Below are 17,021 nucleotides of genomic sequence, written 5' to 3'. Positions count from 1 at the left end.
AAGTGTTTCCATTCGGCTGTGATATTTATTGTTTTATATTTACATTTTCTTGACACTTCTACTATATAAACTAATCAAGGCAAAGTGAAGTATATGACGGTATAACTGACACCCAAAACGTGACCATTATGACGCCACTAATGTTCACCATAAAAATGGCTGTTCCATTTTTGTGGATTAAATCGTCGTTGATTAACGGTTTTCCTGGTCTCGCTTAAACAGTGTAAATGCAAAGACCCCAAAATGAGTTGATAATGTAAATATAAGCATTAAACTATCTCCCTATGGTATCTATGGTCTATATAGATGCCAGAGCTTTGCAAACAATCATCTCATAATAGACCATATATGCAATAGGAAGGTAGTTTAATGCTTAAATATTGGCATGTTTTGTTCAGTAACTAGCTTCCTTTCGACTGTGATGTTCATAGTTTTATATTGCCATCTATTATTCAGTCATAAGTTTCCATTCGGCTGTGATGCAATACACCGCATACATGGGAGGCCATCCTTATATGACCATAGCCGTTAATAGGACGTTAATATATCAAATAAACAAAGTATACAGGCTGTGGTAGTCATAGCTCTTTGTATAAAAAATTGCAACTAATTTCTGTCTGTTTTCCATTGGTTTGAAAGCAAATTATTCAGTAACACTGGAATATACACAGTATATGTCTTCATGTAAATTAAGCTTAAAATGAGATCAAATTTATTTGAAAATAATAGCAAAAAATCAATTAAGGTCAAAATCCTAACTTGAATTTGATATGAAGAAGTTTTCAGACCACCAGATTGACTTGAAATGAAGTTTTCTTATGTGAAATTTACATCATTTTCAAGTAAATTTCAGATGGATATCTGGTAAAATTGAGCGGAAGATATTTTGCCTGTGTATAAACACGAATCCGTAGGAAAATCCTTTATGTTTTATCTTTAGGAACTACTTTCTTTAGGAACTACTTTCCTCTCCACTTTTGTAGTGATTGCTTGGTAGACAAGGAGTCACGTCTGGATGAGATCACACTGGGTGGACAGCTTTTCTGCCATACTTGACAGGGTTATCCCGCGGAAGCAAAGGAAAAGGTAACTCTGTTTTTTACCGGGGTAGGGGAAAGACAGCTCACACGCGCCAGACAATGACGTGACTTCATCAATACCTGCGGTTTTTTTCGGCGACGTCATAAATTTTGACGCACTGCGACGCTCCTATGATGGCGGCCCTTTGGAAATGTTTCTTAAAACTGCATTTTCATAATGTTTCATGAAAGCATGGGAGAAAAAGAATCAAACATGGGTTTATCAATTTGACAGGACTATCTCAACCCTCGTGAATGATATTGGCCGCCAAACCTCGGCAAACCTCGGGTTGACCTGCCAAAATCTTTCACTCGGGTTGAGATATCCCTGTCCACTTGAAAAACCCATTTATGAGTCTATTAATATACTGTAGATTCGACGTAGTAAAGAAAGCTGATGAATAAGCCATTCTATATTTGGATCAGGGTGCAAATTATTATAATAAAACAACCACAAACAACATAACAAGTAATTCATTACTTTGGCTTGTCTTAAATTTGTTAAAAGTTACCAGAGTTTGTGAGTGAGCTAAAATATCAAAAGTAAATATGCGTAAACTATTGAAGTGGTTTTCTCTATCATAACTATCATACTTCTCGTCATACCTATCATAGTTGTCGTCATAACTATCGTAATTGTCGTCGTAACTATCATACTCATACCTCTCGTTATAACTATCATACTTGTCGTCATAACTATCATACTTGTCGTCATACCTATCATACCTCTCGTCGTATCTATCAAACTCTCGTCATAACTATCATACCTCTCGTCATAACTATCATACTTGTCGTCATAACTATCATACCTCTCGTCAAAGCTATCATACTTGTCGTCATAACTATCATACCTCTCGTCATAGCTATCATACTTCTCGTCATAACTATCATACTTCTCGTCATAACTATCATACGTGTCGTCATAACTATCATACCTGTCGTCATAACTATCATACTTGTCGTCATACCTATCATACTTGTCGTCATAACTATCATACTTGTCGTCATACCTATCATACCTCTCGTCGTATCTATCAAACCTCTCGTCATAACTATCATACCTCTCGTCATAACTATCATACTTGTCGTCATAACTATCATACCTCTCGTCATAGCTATCATACTTGTCGTCATAACTATCATACCTCTCGTCATAGCTATCATACTTCTCGTCATAACTATCATACTTCTCGTCATAACTATCATACGTGTCGTCATAACTATCATAATGTCGTCGTAACTATCATACCTCTCGTCATAGCTATCATACTTCTCGTCATAACTATCATATCTCTCGTCATAACTATCATACTTGTCGTCATAACTATCATACCTCTCGTCATAGCTATCATACTTGTCGTCATAACTATCATACCTCTCGTCATAGCTATCATACTTCTCGTCATAACTATCATACTTCTCGTCATAACTATCATACGTGTCGTCATAACTATCATACCTCTCGTCATAACTATCATACCTGTCGTCATACCTATCATACTTGTCGTCATAACTATCATACTTGTCGTCATAACTATCATACTTGTCGTCATACCTATCATACTTGTCGTCATAACTATCATAATGTCGTCGTAACTATCATACTTATCGTCATAACTATCATAATGTCGTCGTAACTATCATACCTCTCGTCATAACTATCATACTTATCGTCATAACTATCATACTTATCGTCATAACTATCATACCTATCGTCATAACTATCATACCTCTCGTCATAACTATCATACTTGTCGTCATAAATATCATACTTATCGTCATAAATATCATACCTCTCGTCATAACTATCATACTTGTCGTCATAAATATCATACCTCTCGTCATAACTATCATACCTCTCGTCATAACTATCATAATGTCGTCATAACTATCATACATCTCGTCATAACTATCATACTTATCGTCATAACTATCATACCTCTCGTCATAACTATCATACCTCTCGTCATAACTATCATACTTCTGTAGTATTGTCATATGTACGTGTATCGCTGTCTTTACGAGCCTGTACGATACCATTCACCAACTTCTCCCAGAATCCATATTCTGTCACACGGAGATATGTGTGAGTCTTAAGAAAAAGATCAACATCCGGCGGAAGTGACGCTTTTAGTCCATCCAAGTCGTCTAATACTATAACAAGGACACGACTCTGGGTCTGTAACATACTTTTATAGCTGGCCTCCCTGAACTCCATCATACACCACTGACTACTAAGGAAGTGTTCTGACATCACTGCCACCGTAAGACGGCTGGATCTTACTGCATCAAATATATTATCAGCGATGGTCACTCCCGGCACAAAATGGTGGTCATGAAGACAAAGTTTCGCGTGATATGGCGGTCCCCCCAAACGTCCACACATCATCTTTACCCAGGATTCGTCCTCGCTGCTGTACGAAATGAAGGCATCATATTCGTAATTGTTTGACGATATAGTGTCCCGTTTCTGTGTAAGTCTTTTATATCGCAAACAAACAAAATATTTGTTGTAACATAGATAGGCTATAACGACAAAGACACTAATAACAGCACCTACTACGCATATAACAGTAATCGTTATATCGTTACCATTACTTTCCAAAGGATGGCATTCTTTTTCAAAAGGCACATCACTCAAAACATGTCCCTTGTACCTTATGGGTGTCTTGCATTTTTCCCGATATATGTATTTGTAATTCAATACAAGCGTCTTTGGCGAGTTTTTCAGAAACTCTATCAAACTATGTTGGTCACATTTGCATGAAAACGGGTTACTGTAAAACAGAAGGACTCCAGGGTATATTGCTTCCAATGTTGATATTAACAGTGGAGTTATAACGCGGACATTATTGTGGCTCAAATCAATGGTAAACTGGTTTCTGTTGGTGTTATTAAACGATCCAAACTCAACTTGGGATATTCTGTTATAGGAGAGATCTATGTAGTATTGCTTGATGAAATGTTCAGAACTCAATTCATATCCACGAAGTTTTTGTGGTATTGTCGCTAAATGTAGCCGTGTGAAATTCAACACTCGAATAAGCGGGAAATAACCTTTATCCAGGAACCTACTCACGAATTTCAATTTGCTTCTGGTCGAAATGGACTTTTCATAATAACTAAGATGAGTATAATTACAGGTTGGGATACGTTTGCGGTGTCGTATTCTGTCATCATGATCGATATATCCATTTCTGATGGCGGTCACAGATACGTTACGTTCCACATACCTTTCCAGAGAGGGTGGGATGTAGCAGGGATACAGAGAATTCACCTCCGCACTATGTTGAGAATACAGCTTACTTAGTTCTTGGTATGTTATCACATGTATAGATTCTACTACCTCCATTGTTTTGATTGTAAATGGAAGTAATCGAATATCTTTAGACAAGTCATATCTGTAATATTGATGTATTTTACATGTCTCGATGTACAATGCTGCAAGGCCATGTGACTTCACAGGTTGGCGAAGAATGATACTTCCATTTTGGCCACACTTTATATAAACAGTCATATTTTCTACCGTATGTTCCTCAGCCCATTTCTGCACTATTTGGAACGTCCAATTAGAATTGTCTGTAATGAAGCAATTAAGATCTACGGCTGAGCTGGCGATATTCCAGGTGCTAGAACATTGATATGGTGATCCTGATATTTTCGTTAGTTGATTTCCAATGGTACTCTTAACGGAAATAATGGCATACAACCATAATGTATATAACCACATTTTCAACACTTTAGTGTGATCGGAAACTATTCCGTCCGCTTCGGTCATCATCTTTGATTACTTAGTATCCGGCTTTGTAAGGCATTTTATAATGATTGTAACACACGCGTAGAACTTGTTTTTAAAATCACTCTTGCGTGTAAGCCGTCGCTATGTGAGCCTTAAGGGGTATTAAATTTTCATAGGGAACATGATGCGTTCTTACATCATGAGTTGAAACATAGGACAAAATGATAAAATTCCTGACATTTGTTTGATGCGTTCAGTATGCGCAATATGAAAATAGACACTACTGGTGACCAAGTGTATAATTACAGATCGGCCTAGATAAGATATATAGTATGGGTTACCTGATATCATTCGACTACATCATGCGGCTGTTTCGTCATCCGATTCCCATGTAATGTTTGGGGCCGACAGTTGTGATGCACGACGTTAAGTCGTCTGTAACAGGACATGAAATGTACGTGTCAATGTACAGGTGGATGAGTAGTAATCACAGGCATTTCGAATATTTCAATTTCACTGTAACTCACTTTTCTTGATCGGTATTAATATTTTGATTTTGTTTGAATCATATTACTGCTCTAAAGACACAAGCTCATTAACGTATTTAAATCGCCATAGCTTTGAACAGAGAAAACATTTGATTTGTTATTTTACTTTTATTTTGGGAAAACAAACAGATCATACAGTATGAACAAAATTACTTTTGAATTTCTGACTATATCTCAGATTACAAAAGCTGAATATAACTCAATAATTGATATCTACATGTATCTGCTCCATCGTACAGCTGTCGCTCAAGACTATCACACCATCGTGCAAGCGATTATATATCTAAATAGTTATATCTATTTCAAGCGTAGCAGGGCGATGATAATAATGTAAAAAAATGAGAAATCTTGAACAATGGAAACTTGACTTGAAGACGTTTTAAAGACACATCCGTATCACGATTCCGAGAACCAGGAAGTCTTATAACCGGTAGACCAGGTCCGGGTCCGCCCATTCAGTTAAGTGGTATATGCTATACGGGAACTAACATCACCCACGCCATCGTGTAACAGCGGCGTGACAATAGCCCTGTATGATACAATTTGTGGTATTCTGATATCGGTAGAGCAGGTGTACAGAATATATAACACAGTAATTGCAATACAAATGTAACATAAAGTATTATATTTGTGAAAAGAATTACAGTACTGAATATTTAATACACTCTTTATGTATACAGCTATTACTACTATCAAAAGATAGATTTTTTTCGGATATATCAAATATCAGAAATCTGTGTCCATCTGATATGAAATTCTATAAAACAAGTCTCAATTTTTATTTTGTTTCAGTGAGCTTGACGAGCGAGCATGGATATATTGAGACGATTGTCATAAAATCTCAAAGAAGACGGATACAGATTTGGGAAAAAAACGAAAAAAAACACCATTAATGTCGGTATTTTTTGAAAGAAAAAAACATTTTGGTAATTAAAAACATTTTTCCCGTACAATTGTCATTTCTGACGTCATATTATCATTTTAATGACGATATCGTAACGGTGCCTAGGTCACATATGGTTATTTTTTTGATCAAACAATTACAGACTCATCCATAATTACTGCACGAGAATAACATTTGTTACATAATTAAAACAGAATTTAATAATTCAATATATATTTAACATATGTATAAAATGTAATACTCACTCCAACAATACTGAAATAATCAACACGTGACGTCATCTCGGGTAAAAACAATAAAAAAGCTTCCTAGTCTACCCAGACACGCGAAGCACTTTCTAAATATCACAACTGAAGATACAAATTAATATATAGCCCTAATACGTTAGATATGGATAACTTAGGACTACACAAAAGCCATGAACAGTGTCATAACCACTTATTGAAAACTACATACTATTTAAGCCTAACATAAATTATATCATCTGTACACCCATTATCTTTGAGGTAATACTAAATAATAATGCCACTAATGCTACAATTGCTTCCAAAGCATTTTCCAAATGTTACAAGATGTAAATTTTAGCATGATAGCATCCTGTGACTCTTTTTGTTAAAGATGCTCCATCGCTGACAAACGTTATTTTTTCACTATCAAAAATATGAGCAGACGATTAAGTATTTTTCTTCAGTTAAAAAAGTTACTTACTTTACACGATTACCACCATTGAAAAGTTTGAGCTTCTAATTTTACTTTAAGTTAAAAATATGAGAAATAATTAATTGCATCCCGAAAAAATCCCATGTCACTATATCCTATATGGAATGAAATACTGATTGCTTATGCACCAAAGGCAAAATAAATTATTTTATTACATTTTTTGTGCTAATTATACAAATATATACAAGATTAAACACCAATTACTGTTCAAGTGATGAATATCATGTATGCTCTGTCGGCGGTGGAGCATCTTTAATCATTGGTTATTTGTTTTAATCGATAAAAAATCATTTTACCATCCACAACCTTTTATACATCCTTGACAAAAAATGACTATTTCTAAAACAAATAATGAACTTCTTATCTTGATTTTAATATTGTCCATCTACCAAGGCCCTAAATGACCTTGGCTGAAAGCTTAACACAATGTTCTCTGTTTGGTTTGAGTAATTTATTAATATTCTATTATCAGAGTCTTTGAGGGACGGCCTCCCATGTGTGCAATGTGTTGCTGCGCCTGAACTGTACTGTAATTGGTATATTGCTCTACGCAAAAACATGATGTATGTTAAGAGTTGCTCAATTATCACCATTATTGGCCAGTGGTTGACCAAGTTGTTCCCATTTTGTCGGCCGAATGTTTTGTGACATATGTGTCTAGAAGTAGGAGACATTAACAGTGGAGTTTATGCCAACATGTCACTTGTTTCCGTTGGTTTTGTGTCATTTCAACCCAGTGCGCATGCGCATCTGTGCTAAAACTCGGTCCCAAATACATCCGGCCTATAAGTCTGTGTTGTCTCAGCTCTTTATTCGCATGAATGACAGCTGCACAAAAGTAAACATTGTTGAGCTCCTGACCTGGTATGTCGAATGCGAAGGTTTCGTCAAATTCCGGGTTCAAATTCGATCGTTTTATTACGGTTTTTACTTTTTTGAGTTGTCTCCCTTCATGCATGAGAACAACCTTAACATAGGCATCTGTAATTTAACACAGAAAATGCTTATTATTCACGGAAGCCTAATTATGGAATCTGATAGCAAACCAGTAACACCTTTTGAATTTCCGTTTCGTTCGTTTTTTAACGTCCGTAAAACAGTTGAAATATTTATGTGAGGTTGATGGCGTAAAGTATTATTTAATTGTTACAAGAAATATTATTTGTTTTTTCTACCCTCCCTAATTGAATTACCTGTAGTATTGGTTGTCCGATTCATGGCCTTAAGACCACGCACGCGGACCACAGTCAGGTAGAGTTTCTCGGCTGTAGGCAGATAGTTCATACCAAGACATATTTCCCCAAGGTCTTCCTATAACATAAACAAAGAAAACTCCGACCAGCAATCACACCAAAGGTCAACATTTCAAATTTAACCGCGTTTTTACGATCACGAAATGGGCAGCAGACACAATATTATCCTGCAGTGTAGGTATTTTCTTCGGATTATCTCATAAACCAAACATAATAACAAAAAAAAAGATTTTTAAAACATGCAAAATCCAGAAGATGTGAAGCTGACAGACGATACCGTTAATTGAATATAACTTCGATTTATCCCCGTCACCCAGTCTATATAATCCTAGAATATTATCATCTGAAGGAGGTCAGGATCTACATGCAGTACTAAACACTAATCTCAAACTACTGAATTGATGCAAAATGAACGTCTTTAGTAAAATCATTGAAGCTTGTAACGCTAAAATAGAACAATCGCTTATCTAGGTCACTGTGACCTTCATATTTTCAGCTGTTTTCAGAATTGACATACACAAACTCATGATTTGTAAGCAGCAACTGCAAAACGAACACTATTTCTTGTCATTATTCAATTTGTTAATATCCATAACAATTAGAATAAACAACCAAATATTGAAAATACGAATTACCTCAGAAGGAAGTTCAAGTTTTTCGGTAAACATAATCTCCGTGATCTCCTGAAAGTCAAGCTTTTTCACCATTACCGTCGCTTCTCCTAGGAGGATATGTCTGGAGAATTTATCAAAGTCGCAGAGCTGAAGCCGTATAGTATACAATGGAAGATCTCGTTGATCCACAATCAACGAGAAAGTCTCGTTAAAAACCGGATTTTCACTCGCTTTCTGCATTTTAGTTTGCACCTCCACATCCAGGTTATTTATCACATTGTCTTTGCCGAAACTGAAGAGTTGTTTTGGTGCCCTGTAAAACCGTGCCCGAACATATGGAGATATAACTGCGTTGATGTCTTGTAAGGATAAGTTCTTAATCTGTTGGATCTTCAGAAATAGCTTCCCCTCAAGCAGGTCATACTTTAAAGAGAACTCTATATCTCCCGACTTTAAAACGGCGTGAGCCTGATCCGTTAACATAGAATCTGGAAAGGACGGAGGCCCTCTGACACTTGTCTGTAAGGGAGAAACGAATAGGTACTGCGCGGAATTTAACAAATAGAAATAAAAGGATAATGACATTACAATAACGATGAGAATGCTCATTAACATTAATCTATTTTTTTTTTTTTTACAGTTTTTAGTTCGTATTGCTTAGTATATATATATATATCGCTCAATATCTCGTACCAAATATTACATGACAGTTAATGAAGGTCATTTTCCGTTATTTATGCGGGGGAAATTTATATTTCATCTATACCACACATAAATCTAAATCATCAGCATCAGCCATACACACCTTCTATTGATACAGCGATCATTAACCTAGTTTTCAGCGTAATGTTATGTATGAATTGTTTATTGAGCCGTTATCAGGAAAAATACCACAAAACATGCATTCGTTTATAATGAATAAGTTCTAATAACCTTTTTCATTTCAATTATTGTTGGTCCACTCGAGTCTGACCACTCGGACGAATAATCTTCCTTGATGGACCCGAGACGACCTTTTCGCTTGCCCTTGAAAGACCGTTCCTTTGTGACGTCATATTGGGTTGCTCCGTATCCCGGCGGTGAGTAGGGCGAAACTGTGGAACAGAAAGTTTCCCCTTTCCCATGCATTTATTTCATTCTAAAACTTAAATCTCTATGTAGGTTTCATCAAATGGAATCTAGTCTCTTTCTTATGGCTTTCTAACTACTCAAATCGCTCTTACAATATTGTATTGTACCTACGTAGATGTGTGATCATGTGTAATTAGCAACTGACAGCTCTTTATTTCATTTGTGAACCTTACTGCCAACCACAAGACCTGCTTAATCGTATAGATATACCACCAAGAACTCCATCGCATGAATTAAAATTGTTAATAATAAACTGGATTTCGTCATTATTTATCTCTATTTAACCATTTATTTGTCATAAGGAATATAGAACAATAGTGATATGAAGTCATTATTTCATTCGCGTGGTTAAGTATAATATACTTCACTGGATTGTCTCTTTGAAGCATTTTATGGAAGATCATATCTCTTTGAAACATGTTATTAAAGAATCGTGTATTTAAAGATTTGTATTGAAGGAAATGTCGATGCATAAATTGTAATAGAATCATGGTAATGCACACATACTATCACACATACGTCGTGCTTCCTTATTCCGAACTCTGATACGTCTGTATAACTTACCTTCTGATGGTTTGTCGTACTGAAACGGACAGAATTTGTACAGCCAGCAGAATGGCGATAACACGCAGACCATACAGAGCAGTGCCAGGGCAAAGAAGAGACCAACAGCAGCGAGGATGGCCAGCTTGTCCCATACGTCGAGTTGGAGTACGTCTGAATCATGTATCTGACCTCCCGATACACTGGCAAAGATCATCGTGTTGATGTTCCAATACTTCTCCCATGGAACCTTTCAAAACACATATGAAATTAAAAAAATGCACAAATAGAAATGCAATATCATTTAACATCCCTTTCTACAAATTATAAACTTTAGAATCATTGGCCACAGTAAACCACAGATTTTCACTTAAAGAGCCCGGGGGTCAATTTGTTTCGTGAAATGATTTATTAGCCAATATGTTGAAAACATTGTAGACGCGAAATATTGTATACCGGTAAATTAGTTTACACTATTTGTTTTCATTGAATGCTTTCTTTTTTATAAGTGGATGCTTTTTGGCTTCAGAGCTAGTTACCGACTTTCTCTCTTTTGTCAACAACCTGATTTAGTGCGGTAGTTTGGAACAACGTAGGATTAATGTTAACTTTAACCTTACTTGTCATTTGTGATTGTTTCTTTACATGCGCACTCGATGAGAGGACTAAAGAAACTATTGTTTGCAACCCATAATAATACAAGACAATTATACAACTTATGGAGTTCGTACATTTAATACAAAATGGTGTTGTGAAAAGATTGCCCTGGTCTCTCTCTCCTTTCATTATTTTGTTACTATCTTCAACATTTATTCATTATTTCCCCATGCCTACCACTGATGTGATATTCCGTTCGTAACACGGTGTTAGTTTGCTGGAAAGACGCTTGTTTGATTTCACTTATCATATTACAGCAAACAGACTGGTCATTAAGGATTGGGAATTGTTTTTGAAACTTAGAAAACTGTAAGGAAAAAGGAGTTTTAAACTATGGCTAGTTCATTTCGGGGGAAATAATTTTAAAACGCCGTCAATTGATATATACGTTATCTATGATATATTTCAGACTTCCAACCTATATGGGTCACGCTTTGACAGTAACAAAACAATGTTGATAAAAAGTTGTAGACGATGAACCTACTTTCCGCCATTTAATACAGGTTTATACCTGAGCCCAAACAACTCGCCTTGCACAATATCGATGTTTTTTGAAGCAACTGTTTGATATGTGTATATATGAAATAGTTTCGAAGCGTAGATATCAATCTATTGGACAGCTGTTGTGACAGTCCTATACTTACTTCCGATCAATACCGCTCACTCCATGGGACAGTGTACTGATCAGAGGACAATCACACTATGGAAATATATATATATATATACAAACGGACGACATTATCTCCTGAACGTGAAAGGATGTTCACTTAGGTAAACATTTCATCCCAGAATTTTGAGGGAAAAAAATTTGCCTGCAATCAAAATATCTAAATAATCTACATAACCTTAGCAACGAATTTACTAGCTGATTTTCGCGGGTAGAAATTGTGAAAAAATAAAACATGCAAAAAAATTTAAACGTAAATACAGTGAGCCCTACAGGTAGGGCGTTAGAATTGTACCTGCTGCCCCTATTGCATGATCGTAAAAGGCGGCTAAATATAGGATCTTATTTTTTCTCTTCCTCCTAAATGACTTTATCTTTCCTAATGCCTCCCTTGGCACTGCCTCACTTTTGGCCTTGAGTTGAGCATTCGCCCCTGTGAGGAAGGCTCTGGGTTCTGTCCCCTGGCCGAGACACACCAAAGTCTATAAAAGTGGTAGTTTCTGCTCCTGCTTGGCGCTCAGCATACAGGAAGTGGGACGACTGGTTCGCCCGTTGTCAGTATAATGTGACCGGTTGGGGTGTGTTGCTTGGTGTCTTCGACGGCATGCTTCAGTGATATAGCACTATAAAAAGGGCAACAGTTCCACTATACAACAAGACACAACATGAATATACCACAGTCTCCCAAAACACGCACCTCGCACAACATACACGCAACACACCACATACATGGGAGACCGTCCTTACATGACCATAGCTATTAATAGGACGTTCAAACAAACAAACAAACAATGTAACCACAGTAGAATAAAATGGGTCTGAGTTGCGAAATGAAATCCCTGAGCGCTCGCCCCTGTGAGATAGGCTCTGGGTTCTGTCCCCTGGTCGAGACACGACAAAGTCTATAAAAGTTGTAGTGTCTGCTTCTACTAAGCGCTCAGCATACAGGGAGTGGAACGACTGGTTCATCCGTTGTCAGTATAATGTGAAAGGATGAGATGTGTTGCTTGGTGTCTTCGGCAGCATGCTTCAGTGATATAAGATTATAAAAAGGGCAAGATTTCCACTATGCAAGAAGACACAAAACTAACATGTCCAAAAACACTGTCCATGTAATGACGGCCTTCCATGCATGTGGTGTAAAGCGTGTATGAAGTGTGGGTGTGTTTTGGGGGAGACTGTGGTATATTTTTGTTGTGTCTTTTAGAATAGTGGAAATGTTGCCCTTTTTATAGCGTTATATCAATGAAGCATGCCAAGACACACCTCGCCCGATCATATCATACTGATAACGGGCGAACCAGTCGTCAGCTGCTAACCATTTTGAGATAAAACACAACACTAATATACCACAGTCTCCCAAAACACGCACCATGCACTTCATACACACTAAACACTGCACACATCGGAGGCCGAACTTGCATGACCCTGACTGTTAACAGGACGTTAATTAATCAATCAAGAAATCACAAGATAAAGCTTAATTTACACATTTCCGCGTCAGTTGCTTATGCACCCCGGCAAGGATTGCTTTGGGTGTTGTATACTGGCCAAAAACCAATTTAAGCAATAAATGTGGTAGTTCTTGTTGCAAAAAATGATTTGGGACGCCTGGCGGGACCGTCGGTATTATGGCTCAGTCTGACATATCCTGTATTGAGAGCCAAAACAGTATGCGGTAAGACTATACTTCCAAATACTAGTTCTCCAGAGGCTATATACTGTATGACCCGGTACAATAAAGCTATATACAAGTTCTTTATGTATGACTCAACTGTAGTTTATAAGAGGATTTAACAGTGATTGGCTCCATTTGATTTTATTTATCGACATGATAAATATATGAATATGATAATTTTTGATAAAGGTCGATAATTTGTTCTGATAATAGAGCGTTCCTGCCTTGTGACGAACAGTGATTTTTATAATCTTTATTGAAAAAGTAAAGGTTATACCTTAACTAAAGAACGCCAAATCTTTTTTATGATTCGTCCGAAAAAGTTATAGGAAATAAAGCCAAGCGTTTAATTAACGATTCAAGTTGACGGGCATTATACACTTGTTGATTATTCTGTACGTCTGTCTCCCTCTGTAGAATACGTCATGTTCTAATAAGCTTCAAACTCACACATCTGCTTGACCTTGGATATTTATTACAACTAATTGTTTACATCTTAAATACATGTTAAAATAATGATTTAGCTGTCAAAAATATACATCCACGTATATCCAACCTCACTATACAGACAAGATATTGGAGGAATGCCAGTATCAGTATAAGTTGATAATTTACTGTACTGTTAGGTGGTGGTCACTGACTTGATATGGACAATCACACGGTCACTGGCCTTGTAGTAATTATGTAGAATATAATGTGATGGTCACTGGCGTTTTATGGACAACGACGTGGTGTTTTTTTATAAATATTAAACTATTAATATATTGTTTTACATGATATAAAAATTGTATTTGTCGTTTTATAGCGTGTACCGATATAAAGATGCTACACCGCCGACAGAGCATTTAATTATTTAATTATTATTAGTATTTATATGTTGAATCAAAATTAGAAGCTCAAACTTTTCACTGGTGATAATGGTGTAAATTAAGTAACTGAAGAAAAAATACTAATTCGTCTGCTCCTTTTTTGATAGCGAAACGATGTCATTTGTCAGCGGTGTAGTATCTTTAAGTTCAAGCTTTTAAAAAAATCAAACATTCCATAATCATTAATTCTAATGCAAAATCTCACAAATATAACAATGAAACACCTAGTCATTGTAATGAAAGAAAGCCAGATTTGGTAAAAGCATATTTTCTGCATAATTGAAGTCATTGTTTACATAGGTTCAACACCATCTTTTCCTTTTAACCTTGTAAAGTCGAGGAGAAAATGGAAGATTAAATGAAATTACATTGGTTAATATTGCCATTATGTTTTAATCATTTCTTTATTTTTTCTTTATTTGGAATTTTATTTATATTGGAAATCTAGATACGATATATATAGGCTTTTGCTTTTGATTTAATATTTTCATGAAATAGTTTTTATTTTGTGAGTTTCACCTAAAGATATTTTCATCAAATTATTTTTGGGATGTTTTGAAAGAATATATCTAACTGAAAGTGTAGAAGTTGCCCGGCAGTTATTGTTCAATATTACAATAATTTATGATTGACTGATTTGAATTCTCGCTGGTATATATTGTTGTTTTATCTGCCTTTTACAAACGATCTATAATAAGTTTTTATGTAGTGCATTGCCATGTTTTTGGATAGAGTATCGATAGTATATTGAGTTATACCACTCAACACAGAGGTGGAGGAAAGCCCGAGTACCTGGATAAATAGTCGAACAACGTTCAGAGTCTAACATGAATTTCAAATCAGCAACATACTAGTTTATGATAAAATTTCACCAACAGCAGTCTACGGAACTTCTGTTTTATAATGCTTAAGTTTGAATCATATTTTTCCCCTTCATTTTCTATTGAACAATTTAACTGTAACGCCATCAGTAATCTCATCCACTGTTGTGTATTTTGCGCAAAGATAATTACATGTCAAATGAATACCTTAGAAACTAAGATGACAAAATCGACATCTGAAATACACAGCTCATTCTATTGCTTAGCATACAAACCTGTATTGGCGTCCTAATAATGTGACGCTACAAACAGTTCCGCCATTTTGCATTTGATGCAAAATCACACGTCGTCCAATGGTGTTTACAGTCCTGTGAAATACATATAGTAGCGTGATCTTGGTGAATATAGTTCTTCTGTGTTCTCCTCGCCATCAATATACGGAAATAAAAAGTTTCTGAAAGTTGAAAAAGTATCTAAAAACTTTCAAAACTTCTGTCTTTCCAGTATGCAGTTAATATACAGCAAATATAATGTTACTCAGTGTTCTATTTTTCTATATCTCACAATATAGCATATACATACATTAAAATATTCAGCTTTGACATTTAACGATATACAAGTCTCCGGTGTCGGCTAATTGGTGTTAATAGCCCGCGGTATATATGGGCTGCGTCCGTCCTGTGTTGTGTTGATCGGGCCGTGAACAACTGTTGACGTACCAGTATTGATCTGTGTATGATTCACTCTGTCCACCTGTTACCAGGCCAAAACCTTCACTGGAAACAGAGGCTGGATACATACACAGAACTAAATTATAAAAATAGTGTCGGTCAAAGTGATTATAAGTTTTCGATTTTCACCGATGATTTAATATGATCATACAAATTTCACAGATAAAGGATGTGCTAAGTTCAGAAACTTGTTTTAGTTTAAACTAGTGTTTTAACCACAAGCCGGTTAAATCTACGTTTAATCTTAAATCGGATAATTTAAAGCGATCAAACCACTCATATGGATTATTTGATTAGTTTGAACGGCGTTCAAATTGCAAATGTGTTGGGAGTTCTCCAAACAAAATTGACAAAATATCAAGGGTATAACTTTCAATTTCTTACGTATCTGTTATATTGTAAGTATATGCTTCTCTCTCATTGGAGGAAATAATACGATATTTTAGTCTGAATAAAAGCTCTCGATTAGAAAACATACGAAAGTACTATACTCTTTAAAAGTATTTCCCATTTTTTTGGAAATCGAATTTTTCACTTGTTTCCACCATTAAACTTCTATCTGGTAAACTTAGTCCATATTTATGTCAAAAGAGAGTCAAGAAGAATTTCTATGAATGACCCAGGTAATATCAAGTGGCTAGACCTCTGTGTTTCAGGATTTTAGCCTATTATACCCTGTGACATTGAATGAAGGTCAAGGTCATTCATTTGAAGAAACTAGTTAGCCCTGTATTACAGCATGTTACAGACCTAATATCAGGTCTCTGGATCTCTTGGTTATTATTAGATTTCGTTTAATGATTTTATCTTATTTTACTCCTGTGACCTTGAATGCAGGTCAATGTCATTAATTTGAACAAGGCAATGTTCAGGGTCTCCTACTTTTGGGGAAGAAATTGTTTAAATGGAAAAGTTGACGCCGGACGAAAGGACGGACGGCCGGACCACGGACGTCGTGTCACGGCATAAGTTCACCTGCCCTGTTGAGATAGAGATCACTTTATTAAACATTTTAAAACAAAAAAAAGATGTGTCTTGTAAATGATATCAAAGTAATATGTTACTAA

At 36.0% G+C, this 17,021-nt stretch overlaps 3 protein-coding genes across 3 annotated transcripts; all 3 read right to left on the bottom strand.

Annotated features, from left to right (window-relative positions):
- Positions 1 to 1,479: 1,479 nt before the first annotated feature.
- Positions 1,480 to 4,898, bottom strand: LOC138316142 (toll-like receptor 2). The gene has a single exon (XM_069257670.1). It carries the CDS (start codon positions 4,858 to 4,860, stop codon positions 3,055 to 3,057), a length of 1,806 nt encoding a protein of 601 aa, XP_069113771.1. The 5' UTR covers positions 4,861 to 4,898; the 3' UTR covers positions 1,480 to 3,054.
- On the bottom strand, positions 1,581 to 2,978 carry LOC138308941 (uncharacterized). The gene is made up of 4 exons (XM_069250001.1): positions 2,949 to 2,978; positions 2,329 to 2,675; positions 1,847 to 2,278; positions 1,581 to 1,608 (listed from the first exon to the last, which is right to left on the bottom strand). Exons 1-4 carry the CDS (start codon positions 2,976 to 2,978, stop codon positions 1,581 to 1,583), a joined length of 837 nt encoding a protein of 278 aa, XP_069106102.1.
- A 590-nt stretch (positions 4,899 to 5,488) lies between the features above and the next one.
- On the bottom strand, positions 5,489 to 15,911 carry LOC138316169 (synaptotagmin-B-like). Its single transcript, XM_069257731.1, has 7 exons — positions 15,806 to 15,911; positions 15,499 to 15,677; positions 10,553 to 10,781; positions 9,791 to 9,951; positions 8,879 to 9,376; positions 8,184 to 8,301; positions 5,489 to 7,971 (listed from the first exon to the last, which is right to left on the bottom strand). Exons 3-7 carry the CDS (start codon positions 10,746 to 10,748, stop codon positions 7,664 to 7,666), a joined length of 1,281 nt encoding a protein of 426 aa, XP_069113832.1. The 5' UTR covers positions 10,749 to 10,781; positions 15,499 to 15,677; positions 15,806 to 15,911; the 3' UTR covers positions 5,489 to 7,663.
- Positions 15,912 to 17,021: the final 1,110 nt, after the last annotated feature.

The sequence above is a fragment of the Argopecten irradians genome, chromosome 1, assembly GCF_041381155.1.
Source record: "Argopecten irradians isolate NY chromosome 1, Ai_NY, whole genome shotgun sequence".
In the NCBI taxonomy this organism is placed as follows: domain Eukaryota; kingdom Metazoa; phylum Mollusca; class Bivalvia; order Pectinida; family Pectinidae; genus Argopecten; species Argopecten irradians.
This window is presented reverse-complemented; position numbering and strand designations above follow the sequence as displayed.